This window comes from Hevea brasiliensis, chromosome 5 (assembly GCF_030052815.1).
Source record: "Hevea brasiliensis isolate MT/VB/25A 57/8 chromosome 5, ASM3005281v1, whole genome shotgun sequence".
Lineage (NCBI taxonomy): Eukaryota > Viridiplantae > Streptophyta > Magnoliopsida > Malpighiales > Euphorbiaceae > Hevea > Hevea brasiliensis.
Window position 1 is genome coordinate 108,222,278 of NC_079497.1, and position 18,752 is coordinate 108,241,029.

The following is an 18,752-nucleotide window of genomic DNA, read 5'->3' on the forward strand; positions in this document are numbered from 1 at the left end:
AGTACATCTTCCAACAGAGGGATTTAAACTTGAGACAGAGGAGATGGATGGAGCTTCTGGAAGACTATGATTGCACCATCCAGTACCACCCTGGGAAGGCCAATGTAGTAGCAGATGCTTTAAGCAGAAAATCTTCTGGCAGTTTAGCTCACATTTCAGCAGAGAAGAGACCGTTGATTCAGAAAGTACATGAGTTGATGGATCAAGGTTTAATCCTAGATCTTTCAGATGAGGGGGTCTTGTTGGCTCATTTTTCAGTGAGGCCAGACTTGCAAGATGGAGTTAGAGTTTCCCAACACAGAGACCAACAATTAATGAAGATCATAGAAAGAGTACAGCAGGGTGAAGGTGGTGAGTTTGGATTTGCCAATGATGGCGCCCTAGTGCAAGGTTCTAGGATATGTGTGCCCAATGTGGGAACCTCAGGAATGAAATCATGCGAGAGGCACACTATACACTGTACAGTGTCCACCCAGGTTCCACCAAGATGTACCATGATGTGAGAGATAGCTATTGGTGGAATGGCATGAAGAGAGGCATAGCAGACTTTGTGTCCAAGTGCTTGACTTGTCAGAAGGTGAAGTTTGAACACCAAAGACCGTCAGAGAAGTTGCAAGAGCTCCCTATCCCAGAATGGAAGTGGGAAATGATTTCTATGGATTTTGTGACTGGGTTGCCTTGTACCACGCGAGGATATGATTCGATATGGGTAATTGTAGACCGCCTAACCAAATCAGCTCATTTCTTGCCTGTGAAGACTACATATTCTGTGGCACAATACGCCCGGCTCTACATTCGAGATATAGTCAGATTGCATGGAGTTCCGACTTCCATAATATCTGACAGAGGGCCCCAGTTCACTTCTCGGTTTTGGAGAAAGTTGCAGGAGGCACTTGGTACACAGTTGAACTTCATGACGCTTTCCACCTCGCATGCACGGACAAATTGAAGGACAATCCAAACACTGGAAGACATGCTTCGCATGAGTGTTTTGGATTTTGGAGGTCAATGGGATGAGCAGCTAGCTTTGATGGAGTTTGCTTACAACAACAGTTATCACTCCAGTATAGGGATGCCACCCTATGAGGCACTATATGGAAGAAAGTATAGGTCTCCTCTGTGTTGGACGGAAATGGGGGAAGCGAAGGTGCATGATGTAGACCTAGTGCAGTACACTTCAGAGATAGTTCCTTTAATCGAGGAACGACAAAAACAGACTTTCGATGGCGTAAGAGTTATGCAGACCCAGACGGAGGGATGTGGAGTTTGCGATGGCGACTATGTATTCCTGAAGATTTCTCCAATGAAGGGAGTCATGAGATTTGGAAAGAAGGGCAAGTTGGCACCTCGGTATATTGGACATTTTGAGGTTACTGATAGAGTTGGAGCAGTTGCCTACCGGTTGGAGCTACCACCCAACCTTTCTCACGTTCATCCCGTGTTTCACATCTCTATGCTCAGGAAATACATTCTCGATCCTTCTCATGTACTACAATCGGATGTAATAGAACTAAAGGAGAACTTGACATTTGAGGAGCAACCTGTAGCCATAGTGGACTACCAAGTGAGACAGCTAAGATCAAAACAGATCCCTATGGTTAAGGTTTTGTGGAGGAGCCAGTCAGTGGAAGAGTGCACCTGGGAGTCAGAACGGGACATGCGTAGCAAGTACCCTTATCTGTTTAATGTGTAATTATGTACTTTATTCTGCCTTGTGTAAAATTCGAGGATGAATTTTCTGTAAGGGGGGAAGAATGTAACACCCCTGATTTTTTTATATATTATTATTGGGCTTCGTGTAGGTATCCTCAATTCGCGGAAATTCGAGCTTGTCCTGGATTCGTGAATTTTCTCGCGAACAGACCACTACGGAAAAGTCTCCGAATTGGATCGAGGTTTTGGCTACCCCACCATTGTCATGCATCTCGAGCGCGTTCCCGAAGTCGGAATCGGCAAAGGTAAACCCGAACCTTGCTTTTTCGTAATTTTCTAGTGCTTAAATCCATAAAATATTCGTGGTAGCTTAGAAAATTATGATTCTTTTTGCAATAGCTTAGTAATATTTCTAAGGACCGCGGGGCAGAGTTTTATAATTTTTAGAGCTTATTTGAGCAGTTTTTGCAAAAATGATCAATTATAAGGACTAAATTGAAATTTTACATATTGTGATGGATGATTGATTTGATGGGCCCAGGAGGGGCTGTGTGATGTGATTGAGTTGTGGATATATGGATTGTGGATATAGAAGTGTGTTTTGAGCCCTTTTGCAGGTTGGGTAGGTCCTAGGTATAGGGGAGACTCTGTCGGATTTTCGGCACGACTTAGGACGTATTGGGTCTTTTCTTGATTTGTATTGAGTCATTTGTATTAAATAATTGTAATATAATTGTCGGTGAGCTGACCTTTCTTCCTCCGCCCACCGCCCATGATGATTTGTCAAGTCGTGAGTAAAATATTAATTTTAATTGTAATTTCGATATTATTATATGTTCAAGATGCCCATGCATCACTTATATGCATATATTTATGTAGTTAAACTCTAGGCACGATTTATGTTGCATTCATAATTGATGTGCCATGGATGTTGTTGTGGTAATTTGGAGCGTGTCGTGCGTTGGCGTGTGATGTGGTGTGGACTATGGATAGGACGGGGTAGTCACGGCTTGAGTAATTCATCGACCCGATCCTTCGAGGGTAGTCACGGCTTGAGTAATTGGGACCCTCGATTTGGTTATTAAGTGGAAGTCCGAGCTTGAGTAATTCACGGCACGAGTTGGATTTAAGAGAGTCGTATAGGGATCGGCTCCCATATGTTATGATTGATACTACAGGGTGTGTGAGTGCTCCAAGTTACATTATTGATGCTATGATGTGAATTTATTGCTGATGTTGAATTTCATTCCACAGGTAGCATTAGTTATAGATAGTTATAGAGATTATGGTTAAAATTGATATTTTACTCTCGAGTCGACGCTCACTCTGTTCAATATTTTTTCAAAGCACAGGAGGATTTTATTTTGGTTAACCTGCTTTTCTCCTTCGCAGGTTGTTTATCGATAATTGTGTAATTTTATTTACTCCTAGAATTTTCGCATGTGTTAGAAGTATTTATTTTATTATGGTCTGTAATATTATTATCATGTTGGACCTGTAAACGTATAATGATATGCATGTTTGATGGATTGGATGAGGGAGCTGAGCTCCCATTTATTTTTATGAGGATATGAGTATGTGGAGGGTGAGCTGAGCTCCCCAATTGAGTATTTATTATGTTTATAGGTCGGGAGAGTCGAAAACTCCCCGTTGGGAAGTCCATTTTATGGCCGGACTCTGTCCATTTGTTTTCTTGAATTTGGGCCCAAATGGGCCTTAGAGTTGGGTTAATGAACAGTTAGGCTTGCTACGGGCCTCGGGGGCTTTAGGCTGGCCCAGGTCCTAGTGCCGGTCCGGCCCATAGGTTGGGTCGTGACATCGATTATTAATGTTTGTATAAACTTGTTAAATCTTAGGATTTCCACATGTGTTAGAAATGTTTATTTGATTTGGGTCTGTAAACTAAATTATTATTGTGGACCTGTAAACTTAATATTCTATGCATGTTTGATGGATTGGATGAGGGAGCTGAGCTCCCATTTATTTTTATGCTGATGAGTATGTGGAGGGTGAGCTGAGCTCCCCAATTGAGTATTTACTGTGTTTACAGGTCGGGTGAATCATAAACTCCCCGTTGGTAGGTCCATTTTATGGTCGGATTCTGTCCGGTTGATTTCTTGAAATTAGGCCCAAATGGGCCTTAGAGTTGGGTTAAGTGAATAGTTAGGCTTACTACGGGCCTCGGGGGCTTTAGGCTGGCCCAGGTCCTAGTGCCGGTCCGGCCCATAGGTTGGGTCGTGACAACTTTGGGCATGACTTCCATCAGCACTATTTTGAGGAGTTTGTCGCTGAAACTACCCTTGAACTCCTTAGCACTTGTGGACACTATGTCAAATACTTCTAACCTAAAGATTTGGCCACCAGAAAATACTGAAATTGGCAAATTAAGTTTTCAAAGAAAATATATATAAATTTTTTTATAATATTTCCAAGGCGAAGGATATCAAATTTTAATTATTTTTTAGAGTTAAATAATTCACTTGATTTGTTAATGATGCAGAATCTTATGATATCATTTCATCACATGATAAACCACATATTTTAAAACAAAAATAAGTTAAATTATATGATTTTTTTTATAATTTTTATTTTTGTTATCCCATGTCAACACCTTTTAGCAGAAATAAAATAGAAAGTTATCTTTTATTAAAGGTGCGAAATCATAGGATACCACTTTGTCATAAAGTAAATTACATGCTTAAAGTGAAAATGAGTGAAATCACATATTTTTTTTAATATATATATATATAGATAGATACAGTTATTAGAAGTTAGATTTTACATAATAAAAAGTTTAATAATTATTAAAATAATTATTTAAATTTAGATTTATATATTATATATATATATATATTTATTTAATTTTATATAAATTTTAATATAAATGTTTATAATAAAACATAAATAGCGATCATTACTTAGCAATCGAACAGGTTTATTTATATATATATATATATATATATATATATATATATATATATATATATAACATAAAAGAGAGAGAAAAAAAAAAAGAAAGTTCTTAGATAAGCTTACGAGTGTATTAACCTGAAAGATTTTAGAATATAATAATTATATTTAACTAATTTTTTAAAAGAATGATTATATTAATAATTGATAATAACAGATTTTACATAAATTTATTATAATTTCTGGTCAAAATTTATTTCTATTATATATAATTGTTGTATATTCACCTAAAGAATATAAACCGAGGACGAGCAAGTTCTAGAGGGCTAATATAGTAATTGAGAGAGACAATTTAAAGAGTGAATAAGCTATTGGTGTTAAATAATAATAATAATTTTATTGGAGTAGAAGGGCACGTGTCGAGTTGTGGTGGTTCGTGGATTGACGAAGCAAAGAGAAAAGGAGCCGAGAGAGACAGCTTCTTATCACCCGGAAATAATTTATATAAATTATATAAAAAATAATATATATATATATATATATATATATATATATATATATATATATATAGAGAGAGAGAGAGAGAGAGAGAGAGTGAGAGTGAGAGATGCTTTATGATGATGTTTAGTATTCATGATTATAAAACATAAATCTCTCTATCATCTAATCCTCTTAATGAAAAAATATATAAAAATATAAATTGGCATATAGTGTACACATGCCATGTGAATGCTTTTCCTCCATATTAATGGAATGTGTAAGTATGCTATGCTCATATTAATGAAATGTAAATAAAAACAAACATAAAAACCTATGTATGTGCTTTTCCTCCACAAAACAAATTTCACAAAATTAATTTCAAGCAAAAAAATAATTGAAAAATTAATGGTAAAAAATTATAAATATATAATAAAAAGAAAAAAAATTATTTAATCCCTATAGTTTATTTTGTTAAACTTTTAGTCTATCTATCAAATTTTTTATAAATCGATAAATTTAATACTAACCAAACTATTTTTTAGTCTTTTTATTTTAATAAAATTAATTAATTTAATATATATTCTAAAAAATACTACTATTTAATATTTTTATTTTATTAAAATTAATTAATTAATTCATATATTTTGAAAATGTAATATTTTGAAAACATATTTATAGATGAAAATAGAAATTTTTCTATATTGAAACTAACTATGAATTTGTATTTTTATTAAATTATTTAAATATTTTTATTTAATTAAGTATTATTTTGTATTTTCTTCGTTGTGAAAAAAGCTCCTAGATTATTGCCTTGGCCCATGTACCAATTTTTTTTTATCAAATGATAAAAATAAGAAGACAATGAGAGGGAGAAAGCGTGGGTGGACGTAAAAGGAAAGAAATATAAAAAGAAAAAATTAAAAAATTAAAGTAATTTAAATATAAAAAAATTAATCAGAGAGCCTAAGAACAAGAAAAAGGTGATAATAATGAGGCTCACATCAAGAATGCAGGCAATAAGGAGGACCCAATAGGTGGTTGATAAGACTACAATATTGCATTGCATGCAATTCATAATTCTTCTTCTCACATCATCACCACCCTAACCCAAAAAAAAAAAACTCTTAGATAATTCAGATGATTCCAACAAAATTCCAAAAACTTAGTTCCCTCCTGAACAGGTAAAGTGAGAGAGAAGGAAAGCCTCAAGTTGCCCTGAGTCGTGACATACTGACACAGATGCAACGCAATGAAGGTCGTCTGATTACAGCAGAATAGGACTTAAAGGCCCTCTGTCCCATTAGCCATTGTAGCTCTACCCTTGTTCATTCAACTTCCCCAATAAGGTTAAACAACATTTGTTGTTAAAAAGTGTCCTAATTGACCCTTTTTTAAACCGATTTTTATTTTTCTCACACAGTAATCTAAGGTACACAAAGTACTGTCCGAACACGTGTACGGTGAAGATGGTATACAGTACTCAATTGAAATTGATGTTCATATTACGGCCATCAAATGTGCTCCTTCTAGTCTAGTTATTTTCAGAATTTTATCATTTGCGGGATTTGTACGTATATGTCCATGTCGTAAATTTTGATATAATTCAGGGGTATTTTGGGAAAAGTAGAGAGTACCCTCTTAATTGCATCGTATAAGTAGTGGCTGCACCTGGTTTGTTTCGGTTGAGATCACCTACTTTTATCATCTTCTCTCCCAAGTTCCTTCACTTTTAGCAGCAGAAAAAGATAAGGGAAAGGAAAGGTATGATTGATTTGATCATCCTCCTCAAATGATAGTCTGATAAATTTTTTCTCTGTTTCTTTCTTTTGTTCCTCTCATTTGCTTCAATGAACATTTCCCATTATTTTCTTTTTTTAGAAGAAATTATAGTTTCGTCATATAAAGAGCTCTCTTCTTTCTTGATATCTTGCTATCTCTGCCAAGAAGAGATCCTCTCCTAGTTGCAGAGAAAGATAAATATTGGGTTTTGCTTGAAGATCTTGTTTCTTGTTAACTTGAAGCCTTGGCCTTCTGCTGGTTATTACTAATTATATTATATAAATAACTCAATAATGCATGTTAACCTTACAAATCTTCAAAATCACAAGAATATGATTGTATTCTGTTCGATAATAACTTTCAATATACCATTTAGTATTTTAAATTTAATTAAAATATTATTTTTTTAATTTATCATAATTAATTTTTATCAAATATTTTTATTTTAAATTATTATATAAATAATTAATTATTAATAATTAATTATTAAAAAAATAATTAATAACTATTAAAATAACTAATCCTTACCATTAATATTACCGAGCAAGGTTTATTTGTATTAATCAACATACATACATCTAGCTCGGAGGCTTAATGCTACGCTTTTTCTCTAATTAAGTAACAAATCTAAATAATCATCTTTTAAACTAATTAATGTTCATTTGGTACGTAATTTAAATTATCATTATTATCATTAGTATGATGAACGAGCATATATTTTTTGTTAATTACTTTCGGGTTCATAGTTGAAGTCTCATAACTATATTTAATTATCAAATTCATTTTTTTTTTTGCCTGTTTAGTGTTTCTTGCTGAAGATTGTAGCATGGAGAAAGCAAGCGTTTCCAGTTTAGTGAGAACAAAATCAGAGCAATTGGTGGAGGCTGTGGCGGCGGCGTATAAATCTCCGCCAAAGAATGAGGTTTCGGGAGGAGTGTCGGAGGGCAGTGGAAATCTGTCGAGGAAGTCCAGCAAACGTTTGATGATGGCAGCGTCACCCGGGCGCGGTGGTGCAGGTGGCAGGAACACACACATAAGAAAGTCAAGGAGTGCACAGATGAAGTTTGACTTAGATGACGTCTGCAGCGGAGCAGCTTTGAGCCGAGCCTCCAGTGCCAGCTTGGGCTTGTCTTTCTCCTTCACCGGCTTCACCTTGCCGCCAGACGAGATCGCCGACTCCAAGCCGTTTAGCGATGATGATATACGTAAGTAATTTGCATATGGGTGGTGTTAAGTGTTGGCGTTTCCATTTCAGTTAATAATCATAAATTAGAAACTACATTTGAAATATCTTGACTATAAAATTTTATAATTTGTCTAATTAATTGGACTAAAATTTTCAAATCTTGATACCCTTAACTTTGTTATTAAGTTAAATAATCTAGTTAATTAAAGTTTACATGAATCTATTTTTCATAAATTAATTTCAAATTTAATGTGAAACATATCTTTAATTTTTATATCTAAAATTAATGTGAAGAGAAATTAATTAAAAATTAAGACCCCATTTGTTTTATAAAAAATTTTTTTTAGAAAATATTTTTTATATTTTTTTATATTTAGAATACTTAAGAAAAAAGGGACCAACGTCCTAATCAAATAAAAAACTAAGTCATCTTTAAAGAAAATAAAGAAGTTATTTTTCTATTTTATGAATTTTGATAATTTTATTAAAATGTAAAAGTATTTATAAATATATGATATAAATATATACTATTAGTTTAGCATTGCAATTAAATAATGAAAAATATTTTAATGAGAATATATTTTTCATAAAAAATATTTTTTATGTACATATTATTTTCTATTAAATAAAGAGAGCCTAAAAATCCAAACACTTCCATAAATCATAATTATTTTGATTGTTTAATCATATCATTGTTTAGTAATTACTCCTTAATTAAAATTTTTAGTATATGCAAGGTATAATGTTATGAGTAAAAAGATAGAAATAGACCTCATCTGATTTGATTCAATAGCTGAAAATATATCACTCACCTGATAAAATCATATTTAAGTTTTCACTTTTTAAATTCTCATGTAAAAAAAAAAAATAGTAATAATTGACATTAAAAAAAAAAAAACAACTGAACAGAAATAGCCAGTTAATGACTTTTAAAAGGAAAGTGAGGCCAATTTGCATTTGAGAATTGACAACCACTTGCAAAAAATGTGAACCCAGATGAGAAGTAGGGCCCTTCTTTTTTCCTTCTTTGATAATTAATTTTTTTAAAATAATTTATTTGAAATGAATTTTTTTTTTTTTATATAAATTTTGCTTTTAGCTAATCTTTTAATCGACACATTCATATGGACATGTTTGATGGGAAAATACCTCTATAAATTCAAACCAGAGGGCATGTGTTTTGACTAGAGTGATAACAAGAAAAGACAACTCACCCATACAAGGCCCCAGAGTTCCAAATGTAGGTGAGGCTGCCTCTAACGTAGATAGCAAATAATAGTAACAATGGACCCCAAACTCTTACAACTGGCTTGACTTACTTTAGTTCTTGTTAGGGTTTTCATTAGTTCTCCCATTGTCTTGGCTAAACTCACTCAAATCAATGTCACTTTTGAAAAAGATTATTAATTTGATGTTGTGACAAAGATTTCAATGCTTACAGTGATGCCACACCACTTTTATATGTATATGGATGATCATTATTTGTGGGCAATCTTGAAATTGCAACCATATATTTCTGAAGATCATTAGAGAATATATCAATCATCAGGTCATTCAATTCTTGGTCATCTTTATCTTCAATGAGAAATGAATTAAAGAACTAGATTATTATCGACAGGATAGGCTTCATATCCTAAGTTTTCAATTCTTTATTTGTAAGTTTACCAACAACTATACATACATATCTCTCTCTCTCTCTATATATATATATACATATATGTCTATGGCTGTTGCAGCTGAGGATCTTGAAGCCGGGACGCGAAAACCGAAGTTTCAAACAGAACCCACCTTGCCAATTTATCTCAAGGTATATAATATGATAGCAAAGTCTTTTGCCTGCCATGCAGGCTATTATAGTCATAGATCATCATATAGCTATATCTTCTTCTTCTTCTTCTATGCATATTCTATTTGGACAGGCAAAGATGGAGAATTATGTAGCAATCAACGCGATCCATAGAAAAAGGCTAGCATGGTCAGATTTAGTCTTGTACAGAGAGAGAGTTTTATGTTCTAATATGACACGTTATTGTACAAGACTAAGGACTTTCATCAAGTACATTAATTTCTTCCAACTTGCATGAAAATAATGAAATTTGATTACCTTAAAATAAGCATGCATTTGAAGATTAGCTATCTTCGATATCCTTCAAGTAGTCTTAGAGTATGCTGTTGGCCCTGAGTCAGAGCTCAAGCATTGAATATACAAGTAATGCTTATGCTTTGCTATGGAAAGAAGGTTATGGACATTTTTTGTCGATAAGTTTATTGAGTCTTTGTTGGTTATTTACATACACTACTACTATATCATGAATTATGTAATTAATTGCCATAAATTTACTGATCAAGAAAAGATTTGTTATTGTTTTTTTCTGGAATGGATGTGCAGTTCACAGATGTGACTTACAAGGTGATTATCAAGGGGATGACCTCGACGGAGGAGAAGGATATCTTGAATGGAATCACTGGTTCAGTGGATCCAGGACAAGTCTTGGCACTCATGGGACCTTCAGGAAGTGGAAAGACAACACTCTTGAATCTGCTCGGTGGCAGAATAATTCAGCCCACTGTTGGCGGTTCAATCACTTACAATGATCAGCCATATTCCAAGTCTCTGAAAAGTAGGTAAGCATCTCATTCTTACAATGGAGGTTTGTTCAAAGAAAAATAGCAGCTTCATCTCATTGAGCTGTCTTTAGAGTTGTGAAGTCTCGAATTCTAAATCAGAGTGAAATGAACCAAAAAATAAAATAACAATAATCAATGAAAAGAACAAATTTGCTTGATTTTTCTTTGGACTATATCAAACTTTTTGAAATATCCTGCAGGATAGGATTTGTCACTCAAGATGATGTTTTGTTTCCTCACCTTACAGTGAAAGAAACAATAACATATGCAGCCCTCCTTCGATTGCCAAAGACACTGACTAAGGAACAGAAGGAAAAGCGGGCCACAGATGTCATCTACGAGCTAGGCTTAGAGAGGTATTTATATAATCATTACATGGTAACAGTGACTACTCTTGTAAGCTAAATAGTGATGAGAATCTTGATCTGCACATGCAGGTGCCAAGACACCATGATCGGAGGCTCATTCGTCCGCGGAGTCTCAGGCGGCGAAAGGAAACGAGTTTGTATTGGAAATGAGATTATAATAAATCCTTCTGTTTTGTTTCTTGATGAAGCAACCTCTGGCTTGGATTCCACAACTGCTTTAAGGATAGTTCAGATGTTGCAGGATATAGCAGAGGTACAAGTGCAATTCCTTTTGATTTCTGACTTTAAAATTTACAAGCTTTAACTTAATTAAGGAGGTAAGTGTGTTATTATATTAACATAATCTAATGGATGCAGGCCGGGAAAACAGTGGTAACAACAATCCACCAGCCATCAAGTAGACTGTTCCACAAGTTTGACAAGTTGATCCTTCTTGGGAAAGGAAGCTTGCTCTATTTTGGACAAGCATCAGAAGCAATGTCCTACTTCTCATCTATCGGTTGTAACCCTCTAATTGCCATGAACCCAGCTGAGTTCTTGCTAGACCTTGCAAATGGAAACATAAATGATGTTTCTGTACCATCAGAATTGGAGGATAAAGTCCAAACGGAGGACTCAGATACCGAAACAAGAAATGGGAAGCCATCTCCTAAAAATGTACATGAGGTAATTAAATTAATTTACTCCAAAATTTGCAGAAGCTATTAGTCAACCTGATAGTTTTTCCATTGCTATTATCCTGCAGTATCTCGTGGGAGCCTACGAGACACGAGTTGCAGAAAAGGAGAAGAAGAAACTTATGGTTCCTATACCCCTTGATGAGGAGGTGAAGTTGAAAGTGTCTTCTCCCAAGCGACAATGGGGAGCAAGCTGGTGGGAACAATATACCATATTGTTCTGTAGAGGAATCAAAGAACGGAGGCATGACTATTTCAGCTGGTTGAGGATAACCCAAGTTCTTTCCACTGCAATTATCTTGGGACTCCTATGGTGGCAATCAGATAGTAGCAGCCCCAAAGGCCTGCAAGATCAGGTAATCAATCAAACAACTATCAGATCCTTGGGATACATGAACAATCAATCCAAGAACTCGGAGGAACTTAAACCATTGTTTAAATTGCAGGCAGGGCTGCTTTTCTTCATTGCTGTTTTCTGGGGATTCTTTCCTGTCTTCACTGCCATCTTTACATTTCCTCAAGAAAGAGCTATGCTAAATAAGGAACGTGCAGCAGACATGTATAGGCTTAGTGCTTATTTCTTGGCAAGGACTACAAGTGATCTACCACTTGATCTGATACTACCAGTGCTTTTCCTTGTAGTTGTATATTTCATGGCAGGCTTGAAAATGAGTGCTGGTCCCTTTTTTCTTAGCCTTCTCACAGTTTTCCTCTGTATTGCTGCCGCGCAGGTAAAGCTTAATTTCTGGGAAGAGTAATAAAATTTAAATATATACCTCAAACAATCAATCCTAATTTGTGTATATAACCAAGGATGGCTTTAATGGCAGCAGGGACTCGGATTGGCTATTGGAGCTACATTAATGGACCTGAAGAAAGCTACAACACTGGCTTCTGTAACCGTGATGACCTTTATGCTGGCTGGAGGATACTTTGTGAAGGTATAAACATAGACATTCTGATTAGAGTTCATGATCTACATTAATGATTAAAATTAGCCTTTTTTGAATGAATTTTCTTCCTTTTGCAGAAAGTTCCAATATTCGTTGCTTGGATCCGCTATATGTCTTTCAACTACCATACTTACAAGCTTCTTCTCAAGGTGCAATATGAGCACATGCTGCCCCCCATCAGAGGACTGAGAATAGGCAATGGTTTAATGGAAGTAAGTGCCCTGGTGGCTATGGCTTTTGGCTACCGCCTCTTGGCATACATTTCTTTGAGGAAGATGAAGCGCAATTGTGGAGTCTAGTAGCCTACAAATTTCAGAAGAACATAAATCTGAAATGCTATCCCCCAATTCTGAGTTTGACTGCTTGACGAGCCATCTTGTGAAAGCTCACATTCCAGGGTAGATTTTTAAGGGAAACTGACAAGGAACCATCAGATTTGTACCTCCAGGATGTTCTATGCATCATAATAGCATCAATAGGAACATTACAAGCTATCTTAGGAATGTGAGGAGGTAAGAGGATTTTTTTTCTGTGGAGAATAATGCTATCACATCACCAGACGCTCATCTTCACAGGCTGGTCTTTCATATTATTTACATGCAATGATGTGATATTTTTCAAACCTAACTAAACATCAATCATCCATAATAATTGATTTTGGTAATGTACTTCTTAAGTATTTAGAGAATGAAAGCTTTTTTGAACCTGGTGATTTTGTTTCCCAGAAAATTTGCAGCGCTGCCACTTAGATACATGTACATATACATAGAACCACCGGTAATCATGCACAAATGGAAGGGGGGAAAAATAAACGAAAAATAAAATGAAATGAAAGAGAGAAAGAAAGACTGCTCTATAGCTATGTACATGGTGCAACCTCGGGGACATGTAAATGAGTAATACAGAAGATGATTCAAGTGCGTGAAAATTTGTTACATATCAGGATACCTGCCTTACTTCAATAGCTAGGAGATTTTCATTTGGCTTTGACCGTTGTTGCCACTCAGCAACCCTTCCATGCTTATCAGTAAAAATTTCACAATGTAAGTTGTGTTTTTTGCTTTCCCCATCGCACAACTCATGCCAATGTTCTTAACCAGCCAAGAAGTCGAAGGAGAGCAGCATCCAATACAGGGGAATTTTTCTCCAGTCCTGAAATAAAAGAAAGTCAACAGATGGGGGAAAAACTTATTTTCTACTTCTTTTCTTCCCCTTTGGATTTTCACACCAAGAAGTAATGATTCAGTTACTTTTTCAATCCTTGCACCTTGAGGCAAAAGACTACACTAAAACGATGTTGACTGGGAAAGCAACAGGAAGGTTTAATATCCTCCTACGGCAAAACACATTCCAATATTGTCCAATGGGACGAGTTTGCTTCTAAATTGAAATTTCTACATATTCTATGACCCAATCATGAAGTAGATAAACAGCAGAATTATTCCAGGCAATACGAAACTTATTTTACATATGAAAATGGCCTCTATCTTACCAATGTCAGCAGCTACTCGATGAGCACACATAACTCCTGAAAAGGCTACAGCTATCACACCCTGTCCTGGAAAGCAGCTATCCCCAACACAGTAAAGACCATCTATAGCCTGCAAGTTTCATTGTCAAGTGAAACAGCTTATTTGATACACTTGAAAGATATCATAAGCTACAAGCATTGCATCATTTATCAGAGGTCTTTCATACTTACTGTTGTATTGAATGGCATTCCAAGCAAACCTTTAGGAGTTCTACGTGGCATTGGTCCATAGGTGCCTTTATCACGAGCTAGGTATCGCCTGTGTGTCTTCGGTGACCCCACCTATTATAATGATTAAAACAGTTTATGGAAAAGTCAGATTTCAATGTTTCAAGAGCATCAGATATCTAAAGCAGACTATTGCATTCAATGACAACTTGAAATAAGAGGTCAATTTGAATGAGGTCCTACTGGTACAGCAATGAGTTACTAAAACACTTGTAACTAATACTTTTGTAATGCTGGATGAACAACGGAAAAGAAATATATATATGTGTGTGTGTGTGTGTGTGTGTGTGTGAATGCAAGGCTACTAGAATACCCAATTGGAGTCATAGCCTTCCAAAGGACTCAACTCAACTACTTGAGGCAAGTCTGTGAATCCATTTTCACCATTCAGGATTTAAGTTCAGCAAGATAAGATTATATCCTTGCATTTGCCATTCTCCTGGGACAGGACACCCTTCAATGAATTTAGATTACTAATATAAGTGTGACATATACCTCCATAAAATAAATTGATGATCTGAGCCCTGGAAACAGTTTCTTCTCCAATCTGCTTATAATCACATTTGCCACAAGCTCCTTCTTTGCCTGATAGTCCTTTGGAGGGAGTTCCTAAACAATAAAATCCAGCAACTTAGAGAGAGAGAGAGAGAGAGAGAGAGAGAGAGTGAGGGGTGGGGGAACAGGAGATGGTAGGGATTGTGTGGCAATAATACCCATCTTGGATGTAACTTTTTTTAAAAAATAATAATAAATGTTACTGAAGTCACCTCCCAGTCTTCTATGGAAGAAGTTGTAAATATGTGAAGAATATGGTGCCCCTTGGGAGCTAGTGATGAATCAAGAACGGTTGGAATGCTTAAAAATATACTGCCATAAGGCTCCTCTAATCTTGCCCAGTCATCCTAAAACAGAAACGAAAGAATTACAACAAGCTTATCAGGTTAATAATTATTGATAAATGCCCAACGTAGAGTTGATCATAAATGCTCTCTGGCAGCTGCTACGCAAAAAAGCTAACAGAAAGGAGAAGTACCTCAAGCACAAAATGATGGCAATCTGTATCTGGTGGCAGAACATCAGCTTTAACACCCATGTGAATGGAAAGAAAAGATGGAGCCTTAACATAAACATTTTGGAAATTTTCTTCTTCTTTTGGAATCTTTTCTCCTTTTAACAACTTTCCTGTAACACAATTAACTAGTTCATAAGAACTGAAGAAACCAGTACTAGTGAAAGCAGCTGAAAGCCATGATGAAAGTCAAGTCAATGTCAAGAAGCTTCTTGCCACAACTAACCAAAGGTATCCCATCTGGTAGCATTGGATATTATGGTTTTGGCAAAGAACTCTCTTCCATCTGACAGCCTCACTCCCACCTACCAAATTCATCCAAAATTTAGAAGAAAGCAAAATCATCTCTACTCATATAACCACCAAGGATAGATATCTAGCACACCCATGAAGGTCAACTCACAGCCTTTCCATGCTCTAGTATGACATTAGTCACATTTGCCTTGTATAGGATCTCACTCCCCTGTTCAACCAGACCATTAGCCAAGGACTTAGCGATACCACCAACACCACCAACAGGGTAGTTAATCCCTCCAAAATGCCTATCACATAGAACCTGATGCAAAACATTATTGGGGGAAAGCAAAAAAAAAAGAAAATATATAAGAGATTGAAATTTTATATAAACAACTTACCATGCTCGCATTAATCATTGGTGTCTGTAATGCCTTAACTGTGCTCACTATAAAACACTGCAGAGAAATAAAAGATAAAACTGTTTTTTTGTGAGGTTTCAGAACAGGTCCTTTCCAGATCCCCAAAGACCAAGAAATCAAATACCAATATTATCACAGAAACAAATTTATCAAACCTCTGCATCAATAAAAGACAATAACTCAGGATCCTTTATGTACTTTCGAGCTATGTCTCCAGCATTTTGGGGAAGGTAATAAGCTGCAGAAAAAGAAGCATTATGATAGGAGAAATTATTATATAAACTAGCACAATGCTCACTGCTCTTCCATTTAAGTGTGGTCCACCTATGAAATTTACCTATGGATCCACATAAATGTGAGAGAAGAGAGCAATGTACCAAGTTTCACTGAAAAAGAAGGATTTCATGGGCAGCAAGAATTACAAGAAGAGAGATCTGAAAAATTAGAAATTCATGCAGTCATCACTGCTAAAAACAGGAGATATAAGCAGGTATTACAGAGGAGCTAATGTCCAAAGTGCTGTAACTTCCACCCTTGATAGTCCCAGTCACTACTAGATCATAACTAACCTAGAAGATCATCATAATCACTTGTAACAGGCTCCGTATTCATACAAGTTGCAAAATTTTCTAAACCATTCAAACTTTCTGTAATCATATGAATGTTCCAGTCTCCATTCTTTCACCAACATGTTGTCTGTTCAAGTGGTTAGTCCAGAAGAAACATATGTTATGCTAAAATGACCTAGACATTACAATTACAATGAGAAGTCCTTGAGCAGAGAGGAAATAAAATACTTTAAGTTGCAACAGCAATAAGTTTTGCGCATCAATATATCTTTCATCATTTACAAGTTTGATGGAACTGAATGGTGTATTTTCCTCTTGTTTAAATAACTTTTCTAGCACCATATGGATTCATAAATATAAATATCTGACAGATTTTCCTTAGCAAATGAAGTTGGAGAACTAAAAGAACCCCATACCTGTACTGCAATTGAGATTATGAAAAGCCAAGAAAAAAAAATGTATTAACCATAAAATTCACATTTAAATTGATTAATTGATTCAAAAGGAAAAAGAAAAAGTAAGAAACTAATACCCAGTGTCAAACATTCGAGGGGCTTCTGAAAGAACTGTCCAAACAAGTAAATTGGCTCCTCTAGTGACTTCAATTCCAATGAGTTTAAGGCATTGAATATCTACCCAAGGATACATACAAGTCAAAGTAAGTTATGGACTAGAAGTAGAGATCAAAATGCCCATAGGAAATTGCAGTCACCTTAATCAAAACAGACCTTCCAACATTCACCATAGAATTTAAGGATCCCTTCCTTTTCATGGGGAAATCTAGTAGTAAGTTCTGAGATGAAGTCACTGTATTCTCTATGAACTTGAACAGAAAGATTATTCGGTAGATGAAAATGGACAGTGGTTGGATCAGGAATCACCTCCATTGTACAACCAACTGCTGCCAATGCTTGTGTTATCAAATTCAAGTTTCCCTGCCAAATATGAGGCATATATCATTATCAACTGCAAGACTCTGGAAGCAGTGATGACTGAATAAAGTATATAGAAAACTGAAGTTAAATAGAGGAATCATATGTCCAATCTCATAATGGAAAACAAGCACATAGCTGCAACCGATTTAATAGTACTCTGCAATTTGCATGTAATCCACAAGTTCTTTTTATAAGTGCTCCACAACAACATTCTCATTACCAGTTGAATGGATTTAAATTTACACATAAGCCTAATTGCCTAGATTTAATCTTTCTCATCTTTCAAATGACCATCCTAGAACTCAAAATTCACATAATATATAGTATAGAATCCAATCATCCTCAAATGCAATCTAATAATATCAATCTAATCTCTAACAACAAGACGTGCAAAATAACTACAGACCTTATCACTGAAACCAAACATCACAGAAGACCCAACATCGAAAGTATAACCATCCCTCTGGTAGTACCCAGAGCTACCACCAGGAATCACGTACTTCTCCAAAATCAAAACCCTAGCTCCCTTCACCGCCAGCTGTGTGGCAGCAACCAAACCGCCAATACCAGACCCTATAACAATGGCATCATAGTTGCTACTCTCCCTGCTGACTCCTCCATTCCCTTCTACATCCACATCTTTATCCAGACTCAAAACTGGCTTTGACCTCAAAACAAAATCTTTATTCAACCGGCAAAAGCCTGACTTCACTTTACCAAGCTTCTGACTACTATCGAAACCGGGTATGGAATTATATTTATTGAGATTGTAAGAATCGAAGGAAATGGAAGGTTTGGCAGGTTCAAAAGAGAAAAATCTACATTTCAGGCTTCTGGGTCTGAAGCTACCCAACTGCACAATACTGCTGAGTCCTGAACTCATTTCGGTAAAGGTTGAAGCTGCGGCAATCAAAGGTTTTGGCTTGTGGATCTTAAAGCAATCAATTGTTAGGTGCTTTCGTGGGTGAAAAGCTAAATTATTTGGGTGTTATCGCTGAATATAGAAGTGGAATCGGGTAGTGGAGGATGAGTTTGTGTGATTCCAAGTCATGATTCTTACACAATGGAGGGAAGACGAGGACAAACAAAACAAGATTATACTAACGGTTTTTCAGGTATAATCGGCCACT

General features: G+C 35.7%; 2 protein-coding genes across 4 annotated transcripts; one reads left to right on the forward strand and one right to left on the reverse strand.

The window, feature by feature from the left end:
• The first annotated feature begins 6,672 nt into the window (after positions 1 to 6,672).
• Positions 6,673 to 13,206, forward strand: LOC110655836 (ABC transporter G family member 22). Of its 3 annotated transcripts, XM_058147344.1 has the most exons (11): positions 6,673 to 6,804; positions 7,626 to 8,027; positions 9,745 to 9,815; positions 10,398 to 10,633; positions 10,837 to 10,992; positions 11,074 to 11,257; positions 11,362 to 11,670; positions 11,750 to 12,037; positions 12,128 to 12,412; positions 12,515 to 12,622; positions 12,712 to 13,206. In XM_058147344.1, the coding sequence occupies exons 2-11, from the start codon at positions 7,649 to 7,651 to the stop codon at positions 12,931 to 12,933; spliced, it is 2,238 nt and encodes a 745-aa protein (XP_058003327.1). In that variant the 5' UTR covers positions 6,673 to 6,804; positions 7,626 to 7,648; the 3' UTR covers positions 12,934 to 13,206. The 3 variants fall into 3 exon arrangements, with proteins under 3 accessions (XP_058003327.1, XP_058003326.1, XP_058003328.1); XM_058147343.1 differs by having other exon boundaries at positions 11,750 to 12,412; XM_058147345.1 differs by lacking the exons at positions 6,673 to 6,804; positions 7,626 to 8,027 and adding an exon at positions 9,108 to 9,663 and having other exon boundaries at positions 11,750 to 12,412.
• Positions 13,207 to 13,463: 257 nt separating this feature from the next.
• LOC110655834 (prolycopene isomerase, chloroplastic) lies at positions 13,464 to 18,744 on the reverse strand. Its single transcript, XM_058147346.1, has 13 exons — positions 18,029 to 18,744; positions 17,416 to 17,622; positions 17,220 to 17,319; positions 16,274 to 16,356; positions 16,098 to 16,154; positions 15,866 to 16,018; positions 15,689 to 15,767; positions 15,427 to 15,575; positions 15,161 to 15,295; positions 14,889 to 15,002; positions 14,337 to 14,447; positions 14,127 to 14,235; positions 13,464 to 13,786 (listed from the first exon to the last, which is right to left on the reverse strand). Exons 1-13 carry the CDS (start codon positions 18,503 to 18,505, stop codon positions 13,713 to 13,715), a joined length of 1,848 nt encoding a protein of 615 aa, XP_058003329.1. The 5' UTR covers positions 18,506 to 18,744; the 3' UTR covers positions 13,464 to 13,712.
• Positions 18,745 to 18,752: the final 8 nt, after the last annotated feature.